We start from the raw sequence: 23161 nt of genomic DNA on the forward strand, positions 1-23161 counted from the left end.
GCTGCTACTGTACAGTTTACATACAATGATTTTTAGAGAATAGATGTTTTATCAGTTCTGGAGATTTGTATATACCAGATAAATTTCTTTAGTCTGAAATGGCTAATGTCAAGATGCCAATACCAGTACAACCTTGGGGCCTCCTCTCCTCCATTATCTAACCAGAGCCTGCTCATCAACAGGAGAATCGAGTTGGAAAAAGTTAGGTGGGGAATATTTTTGCCAAGAACTATATAACCGGGCTTCCCTGGTGGCGCAGTGGTTGAGAGTCTGCCTGCTGATGCAGGGGACACGGGTTTGTGCCCCGGTCTGGGAAGATCCCACATGCCACAGAGTGGCTGAGCCTGTGAGCCATGGCCGCTGAGCCTGCGCGTCCAGAGCCTATTGCTCCGCAACGGGAGAGGCCACAACAGTGAGAGGCCCGTGTACTGCAAAAAAAAAAAAAAAAAAAAAAAAAAGACAGATATTGGTATAGGAAATGCTGGAAGCACGGGAAAACTTCATCTGGTAGCTCTAGACTTGAGTAGCAAACAAAAGCCTGCAGAACACACTGATAGGGCAAGATGGGAAGCAAGGACATAAAGGAGTGGTACTACTTTGCAGGAAAAGAAGTCAAAAAATCAGGTAACAATGGTTATTGCCATGATGCAATGGACTTCAAATCTCTGTAATTACCTAGTCCTTCCCTAAGCAATAAGACTTGGGCTTGGTGATATTCACCAAAGAATCCAATGGTTAATTCAGTTCCCATCCTAACTCGTCTTATTTGACTTATTAGCAAGATTCAATAGAACTGCCTCCCCTTTGGCACACTTTTTTCACTGCCCTCCTAGGATCACCCTCTTTTGGTTTTCCTGCTACCTCACTGGTGACTCCTTGTTGATTTCCCTTTTTGGCTCTTCTCCCTGGCTTTTTTTTGGGGGGCTACTCAGCGCAGCATGCAGGATCTTAGTACCCCGACCAGGGATCGAACCCATGTCCCCTGCAGTGGAAGTGCAGAGTCTCAACCACTGGACCACCAGGGAAGTCCCCTCCCTGCCTTCTTAACATAAGAATGCCTTAGGGCTCAGTTTTTGGTCCTCTTCTCTTAAACTACCTATACTTCACTCACTGCTGATCTCAGTCACTGGTGTCCTCATCCAGTCTGTGGCTTTAGATACTTACCTATATGGTATCAAAAAAATTTTTATCTCTAGTCCAGGTCTTTCCTGAACTCCAGACCTCCATACCTCTAACATCCAAAGTGTTTATTCAACAACTCTACCTGGTAGTTTAAGAGAGATATTAAACTCTACCTGCTCTCCCTTTCTCCCCCAATCTAATCTATTAGGAAATCCTGATAGCTTTACTTTTAAAAAAAAATATTTATTTATTTAGGCTGTGACAGGTTTTAGCTGCGGCACGTGGGAACTTCGCTGCGGCATGCGGGTTTCTTAGTTGCGGCATGCATGTGGCATCTAGTTCCCCGACCAGGGATCGAACCCGGGCCCCTTGCATTGGGAGTGTGGAGTCTTAGCCACTGGACCACCAGGGAAGTACCCCCTCCCCCTTTTTTGGCTTTACTTTCAAAATATATCTAGACTTCAACCCCTATTACCTTGGTTCAAGCCACCACCACAGCTCACCTGTGTGAGAGAATCCTACTAGTTCTCCTCATTTCTACCCTTGGCAGCCCCACTCCCACTATCTACCCTCAACTCAGTAGTCAGAGTGATGCTGTTAAAATAAGTCAGATCATGTCAATCCTCTGCTCAAAATTCTCTAATGGCTCCCCACATCACTCACAATAAAAGCCTACATGATTGGACACCCCTATACCCCATTTATCTCTATGACTAAGCCCTACTATTCTCCCCTCAGGCACATTCTCACTTCAAAACCTTCATACTGGTTCTACCTGAAATGCACTTATCCCAGATTTCTGCAAGGCTCTCTCACCAAATTTGAGGTTTTGTTCAAATGTGACCTTCTCAGTGAGGACTATACTGAATATCCTATCTAAAATTACATTTCCCTGACTCTGTTCCCATACCACTTCCTATCCCCCTTATTCTGCTCTATTTTTTCTTTTTCCAAAGCGCTTCTAACCTTTTAAACATACTATATAATTTACTGTATCTATTGTTAATTGTCTTTTTCCCCTGCTAGAATGTAAGCTCCATGATGGCAGGGCTCTTTTGTTCTTCTGCTGTATCCTAAGCCTCTAGAACAGTCTCTACCTAGTACATGGTAAATTTTCAACAAGTATCTGATGAATGAATGAAAAGGTGTGAGTGTATTAGACTGTGGAATATAAGCATGCAGGAAAGAACCCAATCTCCATTAGTGGGCTTCACCATCCAACATGCGGATTACCCAAGTGTCTTTCTCCATCTTCCTGCTGTCAATTTTGTGTGTTTCTTTTATTGTGTTTTGACTATAGTTAAGAGCAGAGAAATAAAGTAGCTAAGATCCTACTTATCCTTCACAGTCCTCTGAAATGCTAATTCCATGAAAACTTCACTGATCCCCCGAATCTCTTCAAGCCCTCCTTAATTATCTTTTTTTATAGGCTTTGGAATCCATTTTTAAATTTAGTGTGCACATACACACATACCCTTTTCTCATCCCTCTTAGATTGGAAGTTCTTGGAAGGCAAGAAAGTATTCATTTTTCAATCACCCATAGGATTTGCATAATGTTTTATCTAAGGATACTCAGTAAGTGAACAAATTAAAGTAAATCTCATTATTTCCTCTGGAACAAGGCTTGAAGCAGAAGGCTAAAGCTGTTATCTACCAAAAGGAGGTTTGGTAAGTACCTGTCCAGGCAATTAATCTATTTCATTCCTGACTCCACTGGTAGAGTTAATGAGGAGCCATGAGGGGCAAGGGACTCTTTCTTTTCCTCACATATCTAAAAGAGTTGTCCAAACAACCTCTTAGTAATTCCAAAAGGCCCTAGTGAACACTCCCAGGGCTCCAAGTTTCAAACCATAAAGAGAAATACAATCAGGGTACTGACAATACAGAGAGAGCAGTGGCTGCCTCCTGGGGATCCTGTAACCACTTAAGAGTTAAGAAAAGCCAGATGGGACAGCCAGTGCTGTCAGTAAAGCTCAAAGAGCTCCACAGACAGCAATGCTTAATTGTACAAAAAAAGTCAATTACACTAAGTTCTTCTTTCATCTGTACTTCACATGTGTTTGCAACCAACTACTTGTGGCCAATTAAAAACAGCTGTTCTTCCTATTACATGGGAGGAAAAAGCAGATGCCCAGGCCTAACTCACTGAGAGTAAATGCATGTCTAGAAAAAGGAGGAGAGACAGAGTAGGCACACGTATGCAGGCCCAAGGAAATACATTTACAGCTGTTTCCAGCCGACTTCAACAGCCTACTGTCAGTGGGGGGTGGCTGCAGTGACCTGGCAGTGAAGCTGCATGTTTTCCCCTCTATTCAGGGAAAAAACTGTCGTATAACTTCCCCCCTCTTAAACTACTGATGAGTCAAGAGCAGCCTTCATGCAAGAAAAACTCAACTGACCATTCAGGAGGGCCCCAGATGAGCACCATGGCTTGGTCTCTAAGGAGTTTTTCAGAGGAAAGTTAAAAGGGAGAAAGCTTTTAAAATGAGGAATAGCAACATTTAGTAGCTACTGAGCACCCTCACAATATCCCTAAGAAAGCAGATATTATTACTACTGTTGTTATTGTTTGCATTAATATTCTTATTTTACAGATGAAGAAAGTTTGGCAAGATTAAACAATTTTTCCAAAGCCTCCAACTAAGAGACGAATGCATCAGGAATTTAAACCCAGGCCTACCAACTCTATTACATTACGCTTCTTTCCATAAATAGTAAGGTCTTAGTGTAGAGGCATATCTCAGGGGAAGCAATTCTATCAGTGAAAACCCTAAAGTCCTTTCCAACAAGAATTAGGGAAAAGGGAAGGAGAAGGCCGTATGAATATTTTCCAGAGACACCAACATCTACCAAATGTAAACCCATTACGTCTATTACCTAGGTTACTAGGCAGCAATGCTCTGGAAATTATGGATCTATGGGCATTGATCTTACACACAGCAGTAACAATGTCTTACATTTGAAAGCACCTAGTTTTCAGAAAGCCTCCAAGGCTGTTAAGTCATCCACAATATGAGGTGGTAGGGCGGGGGGTGGAGGTAGCAATTTTACAGAAGAAACTGAGACTCAGACAACTGCTGTTATATAACCTGCCTAGAATCACTCAATCATTTGGTTACTGGAAGTACTGCAGACTTGAATCCAGGTATGATCTTAAGCCTAACGCTCCTTCCCATACACCATACTGGCTCTATAGATAACGGCCAGCCTGCTTATTTTATCTTCAGAATTATCACATAGAAACAGATGCTCTTCCTACGTACTTCGTAGGTGTAAAATATATTCTGATGGGCTGCTTCTTTGCTACAGCAAAATCCCCAGTTCCTTCCTCTGATTTTTAAAGAGGTTTTGAGAAATGAGTAATTATTTGACATCAGTTAAAAAAATTGAGCCTAATCCTCCAGGTAGGAAGTTTTACAGTGGGTATTAGTTCTTACATCTTGAAATGATTGAGGAAGCCCTATGTGAATTACTTAGCCAACTGGCTAATTCTGTGTTGTTTATATAATAAATAAACTTCATCTCTTTGGAGTTTGTGTAGCAAAAAAATTTCTCCAGTGATTGTCAGTCTTTCTGAACAGGAGAATGGAGAAGAAAAAGATGCTCTTGCTTGTGGCTCACACTGAGAAGCACACAGCAGGTATTCAATAAATGCAGATTGCGTGTCATCTGATTATGCCATTAAGGCATATAACAACAAGCCAGCTTCCTCCCATAGCCTGCCTCAGTATCTTACTTTCAACTGGCATGAACAGAGACAGCGAGCTCAGCCTTTTCCAGATTTGTTTAAGTCAAAATGGCAGTAGATTAGATGAGGAATTTCCTGACAGATTTTTCATTATCTAAGCATTCAAAGCTAGAACTCAAGGCCACATTTAGCCCTTTTATGTTATGTTTGGCTTGCTGAACCTTTCTAAATGTTTTTAAAAACTATGAATTGCCAACATTTAAAAATAGAGAGCCTACATATAAGAACTTTCTAATCACTGGAGTTGCCCTGGGGCAACAAGCACCCTATCATGGGGGGCAACCTAGCAGAGGGTTTAAGTTATTCCTAAATAAAAGTGTACTTTAATATATGTAAGTTATAACTCAAAAAAAAATTATTGGGGGGATATGTATGTGAACAGAAAATTCTACAGACCACTGATCTGGGCTAAATACATGCAGCATGTGAATGCTTCTGCTGGGATATCATGTTTTCATTTTTATTCATTTAAGAAAATTTTATTTCTTTTGTGATTTATTCTTTGTCCAATGTTTATTCACTAATTTTTTTCTTTTTCTTTTTTCATCAAGGAGTATAAAAAGGATACAGAAAACAGCATAAAAAGTATAGCTTAGGGGCTTCCCTGGTGGTGCAGTGGTTGGGAGTCCGCCTGACGATGCGGGGGATGCGGGTTTGTGCCCCAGTCTGGGAGGGTCCCGCATGCCGTGGAGCGGCTGGGCCCGTGGGCCACGGCCGCTGGGCCTGCACGTCTGGAGCCTGTGCTCCGCGGCAGGAGAGGCCGTGGCAGTGAAAGGCCCGCGTACCGAAAAAAAAAAAAAAAAGTATAGCTTAATGAAGTTTTTTAAGGTGAACACCTGTATAACCCAGGTCTCAAGAAATGGAATTTTTCCTGGCCATTCAGAGGCCTCTATATGCTTCATTCCTATTACAACCCCTTCCCTCCCCTAAAGAAATCATTATCCTGACTTGTACATTAATCGCTTCCCTGCTTTTTAAAATAATTTTATTCATCCAAGTATGCATTCCTAAATACTTTATTTATTTATTCTTGGGTCACACCGTGCAGCTTGTGGGATCTTAGTTCCCCGACCAGGGATCGAACCTGGGCCTTCGGCAGTGAAAACTCGGAGTCCTAACCACTGGACTGCCAGGGAATTCCCTTCTAAATACTTTAGTTTTGCCTGTTTTTTGTTTTAATATATCTTTTGGGTTTCTTATACAATAGATTTCCTCCTGTCCATCCTTCCTTTTCTCATCAAAATGTAAATACTTGTTGAAGAACACAGATAATTTGACCTATATCCTCACAACGTAGTACAGAACACTCCTCTGTCCTCTGTGCTACCTGCAAATTGAAAGCTGGATCCTGAGGTCTGATTAGATTCAGGGTTATTTTATTTTGCAAGACCTTAGGCACCATCGTGTTTCTTCATCAGGAGACTCTTAATGTCTAGTTGCCTTTCTTTTTGTGATGTGAACAGCTGTAGATGCTCAATGTTTAGAGGCATTAATTCACTGAGGGCTGCTAAGTGATTATATTAAAATTCTATAATTTCTTTTTTCTAAAATGTCTTCTATTTTACCTATAATTTTGAAAGATATTCTCCCTGGATTTTAGGTTCCCTAGAATTCTAGGTTGGCAGGTTTTAATTCTTTAAGCACTTTAGGGATATCATTCTACTATATTCTGGCTTCCATAATTTGACCATCAATCTTATTGTTGCTTATTTACAGGTAATTTGTCCATTTTCTCAGACTGCTTTTGGGCTTTTTCTCATTATCTTTCATTTTCAATAGTCTGACATGATATGCCTAGGTGTGTTGTATTTATTTATTCCGCTTGTGGTTACTGAGTTTCTTGAATCTGAGAATTGGCATATTTCATTTGTTCTGGAAACTTTCAGTCATTATCTCTTCATATATTGCTCTGCTTCACTTTCTCTCTCTTATCCTTCTGGGATTCCAATTTCATATGTTAGATCACCTGTGTCCCACTTGTCTCTTACACTCTCTGCTTTGCTTTTTCCATTCTCCATTCTTATCATCCTTCAGTTTGAATGTCTTTTATTGACCTGTCTTCTCTTCACCAAGCCTGTCCTCTCAAGGTTAAACAAATCCAAAAAATTCTTAGTTTTAGACATATTTTTCAGTTCTACATGATTTTTTTTTTCTAGGTAGATTCCAATTCTCTGTTGAAATTCTCCATCTTTTTATCCATTTTGTCCATCCATCATTTCTATTTTCTTTATCACATTTACAACATTTCAAGTTCCTGACTGTTTGACTTCAATATTTAGATAATATTGTGGGTTGGCTTCTTTTGATTACTGACCACATTTTCATGTCTCACAATTTTTTTATTGTATGCTGGACATTGAGGATAAAGAACCATGGAGACTGCTATGGACTGAACTGTGTCTCTTGCAAATTCGTATGTTGAAGCCCCAACTCCCAATGTGACTATTTGGAGAGAGGGGCTTTAAGGAGATAATTAAGGTTAAACAAAGTCATAAGGGAAGGATTCTAATCCAATAAGACTGACGTCCTCATAAGAAGAGGAAGGGACACCAGCGATGTATGTACACAGAGAAAAGGCCATGTGAGAACACAATGAGGAGGCAGTCATCTGCAAGCCAAAGGAGAGAGGCCTCAGGAGAAATTGAACTTCTCAGAACCTTGATTTTGAACATCTAGCCTCCAGAACTGTGAGAAAACATGGTTCTGATGTTTACAGTCTGTGGGATTTTGTTATGGCAGCCCTAGCAAACTAACAGAGAGATGAAAGCTGTTTCCTCCATATGCATTTACCCATTCCACTCTTGAGAAAAGAAGGGGCTGATCACCCTCAATCCAATCAGAAGGAACCAGGTCAGCACTGGGTTGAATAAGTCTACTTCTTCTTTTTTTAAAAATATTTATTTGGCTGCATCTGTTCTTAGCTGTGGCATGTGCGATCTTCGTTGCGGCATGCAGGATCTTTCGTTGTGGCGTGAGGGCTTCTCTCTAGTTGTGGCACGGTGGCTCTTTAATTGTGGCGTGTGGGCTTAGTTGCCCCACGGCATGTGGGATCTTAGTTCCCTGACCAGGGGCTGAACCCGCGTCCCCTGCATTGGAAGGCAGATTCTCAACCACTGGACCACCAGGGAAGTCCCAAGTCTACTTCTGGTTTCAAATGTCTCAAAGGCAAGACCTGTGGCGTGCTTGTTGCAGATCTCTTCCACTAATGGAAGTTCGTGTCCTACTTACGTACCAGGAGACTGTAGGATATTACACTCGGCCTTTCTGGCCCAGCTCCATCCTCAAGTGTAGTCCTTTTGGACTTTTGATGGAGAGCCTGTCAAACCTCTGTTCTCTGCTCTGAACATTCTGTTCTTTGGAGGTTTTAATCTTACCTCTTTATCATCCTTTCCCAAGTAGGTTCAAAATGCCCTGTGGAGCAGGACCTTCCCACTAGGGGAACTTGGTCTCCTAAGCACTGTATACTGTGGGCATTTCATTCTGCTTTCCAGCCTAGCCCCCTAGCTCCCAGGGCAACCCCAGCACCCAGCAAATGTCCTATAGGGAAGACTGGTCATGTGTTTGGGGTTCCTCTAGAATCCAGTCTATCCTATCAACACATGTGGCCATCGAAAACTCTGATTTCTTTTGACCCTGGTAGAGTCTGTCCATGGCAGCCCAAACTACAGCCTGTACATAGATGCCCTCAGGAAAGAACATGGCCAGCACCTTCTGCTCAGTTAGGAAGGGCTCTTCCTTCTTCTGAACTTCAGTTCTCCTCACAGACTTTGTAACCACAGCTCTCTGACATCTTTAAAAATATGGCTTTTGTAATTTGATTTTTGTACTTATTGCAATAGGAGCTACCTACTGCATCCTATGTGGAATCTGACGTCTAACAATTTATTTTTTAATAGAAATTTTATATCATTCCCTTTTCCTCCTTGAAATAATATTTCTACTTTACCTACCTCCCCCCAAATTTCAACCTAATATATTTTAATGAAAATCTATCATAGTTTCACCAATAAAAATATAATTACAAACTTAAAATTTTCTTTATTTACTGTGACTGTAAGGCTCTAAGTGTTAACATTTCTGTATTGGATTTGAGTTACCATTACAATACTTACTGGAACACAATTGATCAAAACAGATATACTTTTAATGTTTTATAAAAACCAATTATTATAAAAAGGAGCAATTTATTGTAAGTGCCTAAGAAGATAAGGTAGAAGATGGTGGAGGGTTGGGTTATAGCCCTATGATTAAAGGATACTTCAGCTTTTTTGGCATCTTAGAGGTTTTTACACCTTAAGGGCAGTGCACCATGCCAAGGTTCAAGTGGCCAGAAATTTCTGGAGTACTTCCAATTTTCTGGTGTTTTTTGTTTGTCTGCTTATTTGTTTGTTTTTCTGTAAAGTGGGGGAAGGACAAAGGGAAAAGGGGAGGTGGGAAAGGACAATACACATGGAATTTGAGAATCTAGAAATGGATTCCTTTAAACCAGCTGTGCCTATACAATCCTTGGAAGGTCCAGGCACCCATTTCCCAGTTTTGATACTGGAATCCTAAATCAGCTATGAGGGTCCCTGCCAACCCAGAGATTGCACACCCATCTACATATAAAGACAGCCTAACAGTGGCCTGTACCCTAAGTCAGTACAGAAATCAGCAGGAGGTGAAAAAATCTACAATACTACTGCTAATTCTTTCCCCTTCTCTTAATACAAACATGAAAAAGATTCCAGAGGACAGTCCTGGGGGAGGGGATGATCCACTTTCTGTTTTAAAAGCCACACTGACTTAATAATGAAAAGCTTTTCAAGATCAGGTAAAAGATACAATTAAGCCCATAGATTATTTCTCAGCTAATCAATCTAGGACTTACAGGGGTGGGAGACTTAATACAGAACTATCTCTAGTGCTGGAACATCACTTTTTGTTCAGATAGACTGTTGCTGTCCCATCTGGTAGTGCTTCAAAGGTAAGATGCTTCACTCATGCTTTCCAAATTCCAGAAGGGGAAAAAGGTCTTTTGTAACTTGTTTAGTAACCAGACCACAGCAACAGGACAGTTTCCAAAAGTAAGCCTCAACAAGTTTTGAAAGGCAGATGTTAGGTAACAATATTGTTAATTCAGCAATAGGCAAGCCAACAACTTTCCTAAACTCTGAGCACTAGACACATCTTGTGTAATATAATCAGCACAGTCCTCTATTACTTTCCTGATGGCCATTTTCCAGTTTGATGCCATGTATCACCTGGAGCAGATGGCTGTACTGAGCTGTCCTGAGAACAAAAAATAGACATTTTTCTACCAGTAGGAAGCAACCAGTGTAACACTCATCTGAGCACGTGAGGACACTATTATCAAGAATGAAGAGGGCTTCCCTGGTGGCGCAGTGGTTGAGAGTCCGCCTGCCGATGCAGGGGACACAGGTTTGTGCCCCGGTCTGGGAAGATCCCACATGCCGCGGAGCGGCTGGGCCCGTGAGCCATGGCCACTGAGCCTGCGCGTCTGGAGCCTGTGCTCCACGACGGGAGAGGCCACAACAGTGAGAGGCCCACGTATCGCAAAAAAAAAAAAAGAATGAAGAATGGTCCGCACTGCCTGAAAGCTCAGATGGCCTAGATCCAAATTTATGGAAAGTAGCAGGCTCTTTTTCAGAATACATCTAGAGCAAAAGCAGAAATATTTCTTCCTAATTTCTCTCATGTCTGGGGTTAGCCAAACTCCAGGGAGTATATCTATCTGTCCATCACCAAAGAAAGTTTCCCTTTACCTAACATCACCAGGGAGGCTAAAAGAAAGGCAGAGGCCCTACCAGCTGTTTGTAGAGTCATAAGCAGGAATGTGCACATGAATAATAAAGGAAAAGCATGTAAAAAGCAAGATAATAATACTCCAAGTGTGAAACAGGAGAGAGGAAAATGGACATAAAGGAGATCTATGAAGTCTAAAGAAAAGTTCTTAGGAGGAAAAAAATCTGAGCATGATTATGTCAGATAAGGGTATGCATGAAGGTTATAGCTAAATTTGGCTCCTAATTTTTATTTTAAAATTTACTTTGGTCACTTTCCGAAAAATTTTTTGTATTAAAAGAGAAATATCTTCCTCTACTGCTAAAGATCTGCCCTTTCAGGGCACAGCACGCAGGAGGTCAATAGAGCCAACATTAGCAGCAGGTTCACACTCGGGATACACTCACCTGCTTCTGGATCTGCAGGAATTCTCCACATGTACAGGTTGAAGTCATCAGAGCCTGACAGGATATACTGTTGGGACAAAAAAAAATCTATTTATTACTTATGTATTGATTGATTATCTACCTATCTATCTATACAGAAAAAGGTTTTTAAAAATAAACAAGATAAATGAACATATATTCATAAGGCACCACAGAGCAAACACTCTCTTAAAAGTATTTGCAAATCAAAAGGCTAATTGGTTAAAACTTGGCAACAACCAACCAACCTGATTTAAAAACGGGCAAAAATGGGCAAAGGACTTGAACAGACATTTCTCCAAAGAAAATATACAAATGGCCAATAATGTGAAAAGATGTTTAACATCACTGATCATTATGGCAATGAAAATGAAAACCACAATGAGGTACCACGTCACACCCATTAGGATGGCGATTACCAAAAGCAAACAAACAGAAAACAAGTGTTGGTGAGGAGGTGGAGAAGTTGGTACCCACTGTGCATTGCTGGTGGGACTATATAATGGTGCACAAACTGTGGAACACAGTATAGAGATTCTTCAAAAAGTTAAACATAGAACTACCATATAACCCAGAAATTCTACTCCTAGGTATATGTCAAAGAATTGAAAGCAGAGACTAGAGATATCTGTACACCAATGTTCAGAGCAGAAGGCTCACAACAGCCAAACAAACTAAATGTCCATCAATGGATGAACACATAAACAAAATGTGGTATATATCCCATACAATGGAATACTACTTAGCCTTAAAAAGGAAATTCAGACACATGCTACAACATGGGTAAAACTTGAAGACATTATGCTAAGTGAAATAAGCCATATACAACAAGACAAACGTTGTATGATTCAACTTACATGAGGAACCAAGAGTAGTCAAATTCATAGAGACAGAAAGCAGAATGGTAGTTGCCAAGGACTGGGGGTAAGGGAGAAATGGGCAGCTACTCTTCAACGAGTACAGAGTTTCACTTTGGGAAGATGAAAAAGTTCTGGAGATGGACACTTGTGATAGTTACACAACAATGTGAATGTACTTAATGCCACGAAGCTGTACACTTTAAAATGGTTTTAGTGGTAAGTTCCATGTTATGTATATTTTACAATTTTTCAAAAAAAAATTTTTGAATTTTATTTTATTTTTTTGTACAGCAGGTTCCTATTATCCATTTTATACATATTAGCATATATATGTCAATCCCAGTCTCCCAATTCATCACACCACGCCCCTCCCCCCAGCCCGCCACTTTCCCCCCTTGGTGTCCATACGTTTGTTCTCTACATCTGTGTCTCAATTTCTGCCCTGCAAACCATTCAACTGTACCATTTTTCTAGGTTCCACATATATGTGTTAAAATATGATATTGGTTTTTCACTTTCTACCTTACTTCACTCTGTATGACAGTCCCTAGATCCATCCACGTCTCTACAAATGACCCAATCTCCTTCCTTTTTATGGCTGAGTAATATTCCACTGTATATATGTACGACAACTTCTTTATCCATTCCTCTGTCAAGGGGCATTTAGGTTGCTTCCATGACCTGGCTACTGTAAATAGTGCTGCAGTGAACATCAGGGTGCATGTGTCTTTTTGAATTATCAGTTTCTCTGGGAATATGCCCAGTAGTGGCATTGCTCGGTCATATGGTACTTCTATTTTTAGTTTTTTAAGGAACCTCCATACTGTTCTCCATAGTTGCTGTAACAATATACATTCCCACCAACAGTGGAAGACAGCTCCCTTTTCTCCACACCCTCTCCAGCATTTGTTGTTTGTAGCATTTCTGATGATGCCCATTCAAACTGGTGTGAGGTGATACCTCATTGTAGTTTTGATTTGCATTTCTCTAATGATTAGTGATGTTGAGCAGCTTTTCATGTGCTTCTTGGCCATCTGTATGTCTTCTTTGGAGAAATGTCTATTTAGGTCTGTCTTCTGCCCATTTTTCGATTGGGTGGTCTGTTTTTTTAATATTGAGCTGCATGAGCTGTTTATATATTTTGGAGATTAACCTTTTGTCTATTGATTCTTTTGCAAGTATTTTCTCCCATTCTGAAGGTAGTCTTCGTCTTGTTTGTAGTCTCCTTCGCTGTGCAAAAGCTTTTAAATTTCATTACGTCCCATTTGTTTATTTTTGTTTTTATTTCCATTACTCTAGGAGGTGGATCAAAAAAAGATCTGGCTGTGATTTATGTCAAAGAGTGTTCATCCTATGTTTTCCTCTAAGAGTTTTATAGTGTCCAGTCTTACATTTAGGTCTCTAATCCATTTTGAGTTTATTTTTGTGTACGGTGTTAGGGAGTGTTCTAATTTCATTCTTTTACATGTAGCTGTCCAGTTTTCCCAGCACCACTTACTGAAGAGACTGTCTTTTCTCCAGTGTATATCCTTGCCTCCTCTGTGATAGATTAGTTGATCACAGGTGCGTGGGTTTATCTCTGGGCTTTCTATCCGGTTCCATTGATCCGTATTTCTGTTTTTGTGCTAGTACCATATTGTCTTGATTACAGTAGCTTTGTAGTATAGTCCGAAGTCAGGGAGTCTGATTCCTCCAGCTCCGTTGTTTTCCCTCAAGACTGCTTTGCCCATTCGGGGTCTTTTGTGTCTCCATACAAATTTTAAGATTTTTTGTTCTAGTTCTGTAAAAAATGCCATTGGTAATTTGACAGGGATTGCATTGAATCTGTAGATTGTTATGGATAGTATAGTCATTTTCACAATATTGATTCTTCCAATCCAGGAACATGGTATATCTCCCCATCTGTTTGTATCATCTTTAATTTCTTTCATCAGTGTCTTATAGTTTTCTGCATACAGGTCTTTTGTCTCCCTAGGTAGGTTTATTCCTAGGTATTTTATTCTTTTTGGTGCAATGGTAAATGGGAGTGTTTCCTTAATTTCTCTTTCAGATTCTTCACCATTCGTGTATAGGAATGCAAGAGATTTCTGTGCATTAATTTTGTATCCTGCTACTTTACCAAATTCATTGATTAGCTCTAGTAGTTTTCTGGTGGCATCTCTAGGATTCTCTGTGTATAGTATCATGTCATCTGCCAACAGTGACAGGTTTACTTCTTCTTTTCCAATTTGTATTCCTTTTATTTCTTTTTCTTCTCTGATTGCCGCGGCTAGGACTTCCAAAACTATGTTGAATAACAGTGGCGAGAGTGGACATCCTTGTCTTGTTCCTGATCTTAGAGGAATTGCTTTCAGTTTTTCACCATTGAGAATGATGTTTTCTGTAGGTTTGTCATATATGGCTTTTATTATGTTGAGGTAGGTTCCCTCTATGCCCACATTCTGGAGAGTTTTTATCACAAATGGGTGCTGAACTTTGTCAAACACTTTTTCTGCATCTATTGAGATGATCATATAGTTTTTCTTCTTCAATTTGTTAATATGGTGTATCACATCGATTGATTTGCTTATACTGAAGAATCCTTGTATCCCTGGGATAAATCCCACTTGATCATCGTATATGATCCTTTTAATGTGTTGTTGGATTCTGTTTCCTAGTATTTTGTTGAGGATTTTTGCATCTATATTCATCAGTGATCTTGGTCTGTAGTTGCCTTTTTTTGTAGTAACTTTGTCTGGTTTTGGTATCAGGGTGATGGTGGCCTCATAGAATGAGTTTGGGAGTGTTCCTTCCTCTGCAATGTTTTGGAAGAGTTTGAGAAGGATGGGTGTTAGCTCTTCTCTAAATGTTTGATAGAATTCACCTGTGAAGCCATCTGGTCCTGGACTTCTGTTTGTTGGAAGATTTTAAATCACTGTTTCAATTTCATTACTTGTGATTGGTCTGTTCATATTTTCTATTTCTTCCTGGTTCAGTCTTGGAAGGATATAGCATTCCAAGAATTTGTCCATTTCTTCCAGGTTGTCCATTTTATTGGCACAGAGTTGCTTGTAGTAGTCTCTTAGGATGTTTTGTATTTCTGTGGTGTCTGTTGTAACTTCTCCTTTTTCATTTCTAATGTTATTGATTTGAGTACTCTCCCTCTTTTTCTCGATGAGCCTGGCTAATGGTTTATCAATTTTGTTTATCTTCTCAGAGAAACAGCTTTTAGTTTTATTGATCTTTGCTACTGTTTTCTTTGTTTTTATTTCATTTATTTCTGCTCTGACCTTTATGATTTCTTTCCTTCTGCTAACTTTGGGTTTTGTTTGTTCTTCTTTCTCTAGTTCCTTTAGGTGTAAGGTTAGATTATTTGAGACTTTTCTGGTTTCTTGAGGTAGGATTGTATTGCTATAAACTTCCCTCTTAGAACTGCTTTTGCTGCATCCCATAGGTTTTTGGATCGTCTTGTTTTCATTGTCATTTGTCTCTAGGTATTTTTTGATTTCCTCTTTGATTTCTTCAGTGATCTCTTGGTTATTTAGTAACGTGTTGTTTAGCCTCCATGTGTTTGTGTTTTTTACGTTATTTTTCCCTGTAACTGACTTCTAATCTCATAGCATTGTGGTCAGAACAGATGCTTGATATGATTTCAATTTTGTTAAATTTACTGAGGCTTGATTTGTGACCCAAGATGTGATCTATCCTGGAGGATGTTCCGTGCGTGCTTGAGAAGAAGTGTAATCTGCTGTTTATGGATGGAATGTCCTATAAATATCAATTAAATCTATCTCGTCTACTGTGTCATTTAATGCTTGTGTTTCCTTATTAATTTTCTGTTTGCACGATCTGTCCATTGGTTTAAGTAAGGTGTTAAAGTCCCCCACTATTATTGTGTTATTGTTGATTTCCTCTTTTAAAGCTGTTAGCAGTTGCCTTATGTATTGAGGTGCTCCTATGTTGGGTGCATATAGATTTATAATTGTCATATCTTCTTCTTGGATTAATCCCTTGATCATTATGTAGTGTCCTTCCTTGTCTCTTGTAACAAGGAAGGCTTTATTTTAAAGTCTGTTTTACCTGATATGAGTATTGCTACTCCAGCTTTCTTTTGATTTCCATTTGCATGGAATATCTTTTTCCATCTCCTCACTTTCAGTCTGTATGTGTTCCTAGGTCTGAGGCAGGTCTCCTGTGTACAGCATATAGATGGGTCTTGTTTTTGTATCCATTCAGTGAGCCTGTGTCTTTTGGTTGGAGCATTTAATCCATTCACGTTTAAGGTAATTATCGATATTATGTTCCTATTACCGTTTTCTTAATTGTTATCGGTTGTTTTTTTAGGTCCTTTTCTTCTCTTGTGTTTCCCACTTAGAGAAGTTCCTCTAGCATTTGTTGCAGAGCTGCTTTGGTGGTGCTGGATTCTCTTAGCTTTTGCTTGTCTGTGAAGCTTTTGATTTCTCTGTCGAATCTGAATGAGATCTTTGCCGGGTAGAGTAATCTTGGCTGTAGGTTCTTCCCTTTCACCATTTTAAGTATGTCACGCCACTCCCTTCTGGCTTGTAGAGTTTCTGCTGAGAAATCAGCTGTTAACCTTATGAGAGGTCCCTTGTACGTTATTTGCTGTTTTTCCCTTGTTGCTTTTTTTGTTTTGTTTTGTTTTTGCGGTACGTGGGCCTCTCACTGTTGTGGCCTCTCCCGTTGCGGAGCACAGGCTCCGGATGCACAGGCCCAGCGGCCATGGCTCACGGGCCTAGCCGCTCTGCGGCATGTGGGATCTTCCCGGACCGGGGCACAAACTCGGCAGGCGGAATCTCAACCACTGCGCCACCAGGGAAGCCCCCTTGTTGCTTTCAATAATTTTTCTTTGTCTTTAATTTTTGCCAATTTGATTACTATGTGTCTCGGCATGTTTCTCCTTGGGTTACCTTGCCTGGGACTCTCTGCGCTTCCTGGACTTAGGTGGCTATTTCCTTTCCTATATTAGGGAGGTTTTCGACTATAATCTCTTCAAATATTTTCTCAGGTCCTTTCTCTCTCTCTTTTCTTTCTGGGACCCCTATAATGCGAATGTTGTTGCGTTTAATGTTGTCCCAGAGGTCTCTTAGGCTGTCTTCATTTCTTTTCATTCTTTTTTCTTTATTCTGTTTCGCAGCAGTGAATTCCACCATTCTGTCTTCCAGGTCACGTATCCGGTCTTCTGCCTCAGTTATTCTGCTATTGATTCCTTCTAGTGTTGTTTTCATTTCAGTTATTGTATTGTTCATCTCTGTTTGTTTGTTCTTTAATTCTTCTAGGTGTTTGTTCTTTAATTCTTCTAGGTCTTTATTAAACATTTCTTGCATCTTCTCAATCTTTGCCTCCATTCTTTTTCTGAGGTCCTGGATCATCGTCACTGTCATTATTCTGAATTCTTTTTCTGGAGGGTTGCCTATCTCCACTTCATTTAGTTGTTTTTCTGGGGTCTTATCTTTTTCCTTCATCTGGTACCTAGTCCTCTGCCTTTTTATCTTTTCTATCTTTCTGTGATTGTGGTTTTTGTTCCACAGGCTGCAGGATTGTAGTTCTTGCTTCTGCTCTCTGCCCTGTGGTGGATGAGGCTATCTAAGAGGCTTGTGCAGGTTTCCTGATAGGAGGGACTGGCGGTGGGTAGAGCTGGCTGTTGCTCTGGTTGGCAGAGCTCAGTAAAACTTTAATCCGCTTGTCTGCTTATGGGTGGGTCTGGATTCCCTCCCTGTTGGTTGTTTGGCCTGAGGCAACCCAACTCTGGAGCCTACCCGGGCTCTTTGGTGGGGCTAATGGCGGACTCTGGGAGGGCTCACACCAAGGAGTACTTACCAGAACTTCTGCTGCCAGTGTCCCTGTCCTCACGGTGAGACACAGCCATACACTGCCTCTGCAGGCGACCCTCCAACACTAGCAGGTAGGTCTGGTTCAGTCTCCTATGGGGTCATTGCTCCTTCCCCTGGATCCCGATGCGCACACTACTTTGTGTGTGCCCTCCAAGAGTGGCGTGTCTGTTTCCCCCAGTCCTGTCGAAGTCCTGCAATCAAATCCCACTAGCCTTCAAAGTCTGATTCTCTAGGAATTCCTCCTCCTGTTGCCGGATCCCCAGGTTGGGAAGCCTGACGTGGGGCTCAGAACCTTCACTCCAGTGGGTGGACTTGTGTGGTATAAGTGTTCTCCAGTCTGTGAATCACCCACCCAGCAGTTATGGGATTTGATTTTATTGTGATTGTGCCCCTCCTACCGTCTCATTGTGGCTTCTCCTTTGTCCTTGGATGTGGGGTATCTTTTTTGGTGAGTTTCAGTGTCTTCCTGTCGATGACTGTTCAGCAGTTAGTTGTGATTCTGCTGTTCTCGCAAGAGGGAGTGAGAGCACGTCTTTCTGCTCTGCCATCTTGAACCAATCTCTCAAAAAATTTTTTTAAATTTAGGAGCTTCCCAGAGATCTGTTATGCAAGCCCAAGCATCCTGAATTTCCCTGTTGTCATCTACATCTTTGAGCAGGAAGCCATTGCCAACCCAGCTATGAGTTAATGACAGAGACGTAAGCAATCCCCTTTTATGAGGCAGCTTCAAACTGCCTGATCTCAGAAAGAGAGGACACTAAGCCAGATCTATTTTAATTAGGACTCATAAGAGCACTGTCTAATAGCAACCAGTGAGCAATTCTGAGAGTTCATTTATTTCCAAAGATTAACAAAAGTGCTTTGCTTTAAGTTTAGGTCAGCGTTACTTCCTACCTTTTGGTCCCACCTGCTTATTCCCCCAGAAAAATAAAGGCCTACAGTTTTCTAAAGAAAATTTCTGGGCTTCCCTGGTAGCGCAGTGGTTGAGAATCTGCTTGCTAATGCAGGGGGCACGGGTTCGAGCCCTGGTCTGGGAAGATCCCACATGCCGCGGAGCAACTAGGCCCGTGAGCCACAACTACTGAGCCTGCACGTCTGGAGCCTGTGCTCCGCAACAAGAGATGCCGCAATAATGAGAGGCCTGCACAGTGCGATGAATTGTGGCCCTCGCTTGCCACAACTAGAGAAAGCCCTCGCACAGAAACGAAGACCTAACACAGCCAAAAGTAAAATAAAATAAATAAATAAAAGAAATGCATTTCCATTCTAAAAGTAAATTTCTGACTTAAAAATGACACTGCAAATATCCAAAAAGTGTAAGTCCAACATATACACAACCTCATGCCTAATGAATACATTACTAAATACTTTGTAATCATTAAAAATCAATTTACCAGTCTTCAAAACACTAGTAAAAACGTGAGAAAGGAGGGAAAGAGACTCATGTTCAAAGATGAAGAAAGTGCTATCCACAGGGGTTAGGTGATTTGGCTCAGGGCACAGTGGAAAAAGAAGTGGGTTCAGTTTCCTCATCTGGTTGCTCATTGCTATGGTCTACATGTTTGTGTCCCCCCAAATTCACATGTTCAAATCCTAATGCCCAATGTGATAATATTAGGAGGTGGGGCCTTTGGGGGGGTGATTGGGCCTTAAGGGTGGAGCCCTCATAAATGGGATTAGCACTCTTGTAAAAGAGACCCGGCAGAGCTCCCTAGCCCCTTCTGCCATGTGAGGAAACAGTGAGAAGTCAGCAGGCTGCAACCAGGAAGACGGCTTTCACCAGAACCCAATCAGGTTGGCACCCTGATCTTGGACTTCCAGCCTCCAGAACTGTGAGAAAGAAATTACTGAAATTATAAGCCACCCAGTCCATGGTATTTTGTTATGGCAGCCATAACACACTAAGATACCCTCTGAGGCTCATTTAGTTCTAAGATTCTATGATTACTCTGTGAAGGAATGATGTAAGCCAGATCAGAGCTGAAAATCCCTAAACTGCTGGCTCACAGTTGCTTGACGAGTCACTACATAAGTATGTTGAAAATAAGGAAACTCAAAGTCTAATCGTGTTACACTTCAATTTAAAAGTTTCCTCAACAACAGAAACCAAAGACCTCAGGATTTTAAAACTGGGCAAAGTACCTGAACAGACATTTTCCAAAGAAGAAATGTACAATGGCCATATACAAATGGCCAATAAGCACACAAAAAGATGCTCAACATCACTAATCATCAGGGAAATGAATATCAAAACCACAAGGAGATACCACCTCACACTCATTAAGATGGTTACTATCCAAAAAACCAGAAAATAGTTCCTCAAAAAATTAAAAATAAAATCACTATATGATTCATCAATTCCACCTCTGGGTATATAGCTAAAAGAACTGAATGCAAGATCTCTTAGAGATATTTATGTAACAATGTTCATAGCAGCTTTATTCACAACAGCCAAAGAGGGAAGCAACCCAAGTGTCCAGCAAGAGATGAATGTATAAACAAAATGTGGTGCATACACACGATGCAACAGTATTCAGATTTTAAAAGGAAGGAAATTCTGACACAAGCTACAACATGGATGAATCTTGAACCTTATGCGAAGTGAAATAAGCCAGTTGCAAAAAGACAAATACTGTATGATTCCACTTATGAGGTTCCTAGAGTAAGTGAGTAGTCAAAATTCATAAAGACAAAGTGGAATGGTGGTTACCAAGAGCTGGGGGCAGGGGAGGGAGGGGAGTTAGTGTTTAATGGGTACAGAGTTTCACTTGTGCAAGATGAAAAACTTTTGGAGATAGATGCTCGTGATGGTTACACAACAATGTTAATGTACTTATCACTACAATTATACTTAAATATTTTCCCCTTAAAAATAGAAGAAAAAACGAAAAGATGAACCTTCACTGTCTTGACTTAGGGTCCATCCAGTAACTCCCTGCAGTTTAATGACACTATCTTGTTTGAAGTTAGGAAGTTGGAATTCAGGAGCCCAAAGGCTTTTCTCTCACAGCCTGTTTGGCAAAACTACCTACTATCAATAGTTAGGGGAAAAAATTCATTAATTACACACGAACCGAGCACTTATATGCCAGGCACTCTGGTGTTTACAAAAAGATATATAAGGTAATACCTGGGTTCTCAAGGAGCTTAAACCAAGTAGAAAGTATACATGTAGGTACACAGCTACCCTGCCATGAAGTCGAGATCACTAGGTGCCATTATGAGAAACAAGGTGCCACCCACAGGTAAAGATGTGGTAGAAAAAGGCAAAGGAAAGAGGAAAGATAAAGTGCTCATGTAGTCTACTGTTTTAACAGAAACAGGAAGCACGGGTAACTCACTCCTTCATACCCTGCTCAAGTCCCTCAGGCCTTACTGCTTAGTGTACCTGATCTCCAACTGCCAGTATCCATATCTCTTTGCCTAAGGGCTTCTCCAAAGCTCAGGAGGCTGCAGGGTACTCTAGGGAATGAACACTCCCTGTGAGCAGGGTCCAGCAATGACTCATATCCCAGCTGCCTAGATCCCAGGTAGAATAACCCTGAAGTGTGTGTTCTATACCCTTTCCCCTCAGAATCAAACTCCAATTGCCCACAGTTGTAGTTGGCTCACTAAATCATCCTTCTTTCCCCCTATTTCACTTTCCCACTCCTCTGATATTTACTGCATTTCCAAATAAATTACTTGCACCTGAAACTTGAACCCAAATTAAGACACATGGGGGAGGGAACACAAAAGAACTGTGTACTAATAATTTATATATAAAACATATTTATTATTCAACAGCTCATCATTTCATGCTCTGTGTTTAAAAGAGGCTATAAAACTTCATATAGAGAATTCCTGTTACCCTGTGCACCCCCCTCCCCAATATCTTCCCCAAACTAAACAAACAAAAAATAAATATTAAAAGAAGAGTGGGGCTTCCCTGATGGCACAGTGGTTGGGAGTCCGCCTGCCAGTGCAGGGGATGCGGGTTCGTGCCCCGGTCCAGGAGGGTCCCACATGCCGCGGAGTGGCTGGGCCCGTGGGCCATGGCCACTGGGCCTGCGCGTCCGGAGCCTGTGCTCCGCGGCGGGAGAGGCCGCAGCAGTGAGAGGACCGCTACCGCAAAAAAAACAAAAACAAAAAAAGAGTGAACCAAGGCTGGGCTTATCAGAGGTTTTACTATTTCATTGCAAAGGATCAGTGCTTTCCCATTTGCTCAACTATTCACCAGGGAAAGCCATGAAAAGGTAAAAGGGGACTCCCAGACAGAAAGCTGACGCACAAGGCTTCCTTAGAAGGAAAAAAACTCCCACAGAGTTGAGGCCTCTTGGATTTAGTATGACAGCTCCAGAAATAGGTGGAAAATGAGTACCATGTACAGGCTTCCTCTCAGAGACAAGGGCAACTCCTGACCCTTTCTTCCTCTTGCAGCCACAACAAGGGAACAGCTCAGGATAATTTCCAAGGAGGGGGTCTCGACGCACTGCCGGCTAGTCAGACTGTTTAACTGTTCACACACACCGGAATCACAAAACTGCCCTGAGGAATTCATTTATGGCATTTCTTGGTTGTCTGCTGGGCCCCTTCCAACATTAAAAGTCGGCTGCCTAGGATACCGCTGAGAGAGTGAAATAAAAATGAGTTCATCCATTTACTCATTAAACAAGTATTTACTGAATGTCTACTATGTCTACAGTGTTGGGCACTGTCCCAGAGAAAGGACTGATCAGAAAGACCCTGTCCCTACCTTCATGTGACTTACATTTTATTGGGTGGGGAGAGGAAAAGAATTTTATGCATATATAATGTGAGTGAAGAGTAAGTAGGGGAAAAAAAGTTAAAAAGAATATATGTATGTAATGTGTCCAGTGGTGGCGTTACAGAGAAAAATTAAACAGCAGGTTAGGGCATGTAGGGAGTGCTGGGGGTGGTTAGTTTCATTTTATACAGGGTAGTCACAGAAGGCCTCTCTGATAATATGGCATTTTGAGTACAGCCCTGAAGGAAATGAGGGAGCAAGTTATATGGCTATCTGGGAGAAGAACAGAAGAATATTTTACAAGGGACAGAGCTCTGGGCTATTTTAAAATACAAGGTAGGGGCGGTCCATTGGTTAAGACTCTGTGCTTCCACTGCATGGGGCACGGGTTTGATCCCTGGTTGGGGAACTGAGGATCCTGCATGCGTGTGGCAGCAGCAAACAAACAAATACCACCACCAACAAAAAAACCACAAGGCAGCCAAAGGAGCTTTTTCTTTTCTTTTTTCTTTTCTCTTTTCCCTCCCTCCATCCCTCCCTTCCTCTCTTTCCTTCTTCCTTTATCTCTCTTTCTTTCTTTTTTTCTCTCCCTCCTCCCCTCCCTTCCCTTCCCTTTCTTTCTTTTTAAAACTTTGCAGAAAT

The 23161-nt window shown here is 41.1% G+C and overlaps 1 protein-coding gene across 3 annotated transcripts in view; it reads right to left on the minus strand.

Annotated features, from left to right (window-relative positions):
• DCAF5 (DDB1 and CUL4 associated factor 5) overlaps positions 1–23161 on the minus strand; it is a 99597-nt gene that overhangs the window by 14741 nt on the left and 61695 nt on the right. For all 3 annotated transcript variants that reach the window (XM_029236414.1, XM_029236415.1, XM_029236413.1), the window contains exon 7: positions 11064–11130. In XM_029236414.1, coding sequence (XP_029092247.1) covers positions 11064–11130 — 67 coding nt within the window. The remainder of the gene's footprint in view (positions 1–11063; positions 11131–23161) is intronic.

The sequence above is a fragment of the Monodon monoceros genome, unplaced genomic scaffold (genome assembly GCF_005190385.1).
Source record: "Monodon monoceros isolate NGI ecotype Baffin Bay Population unplaced genomic scaffold, NGI_Narwhal_1 Super_Scaffold_21, whole genome shotgun sequence".
Classification (NCBI taxonomy): domain Eukaryota; kingdom Metazoa; phylum Chordata; class Mammalia; order Artiodactyla; family Monodontidae; genus Monodon; species Monodon monoceros.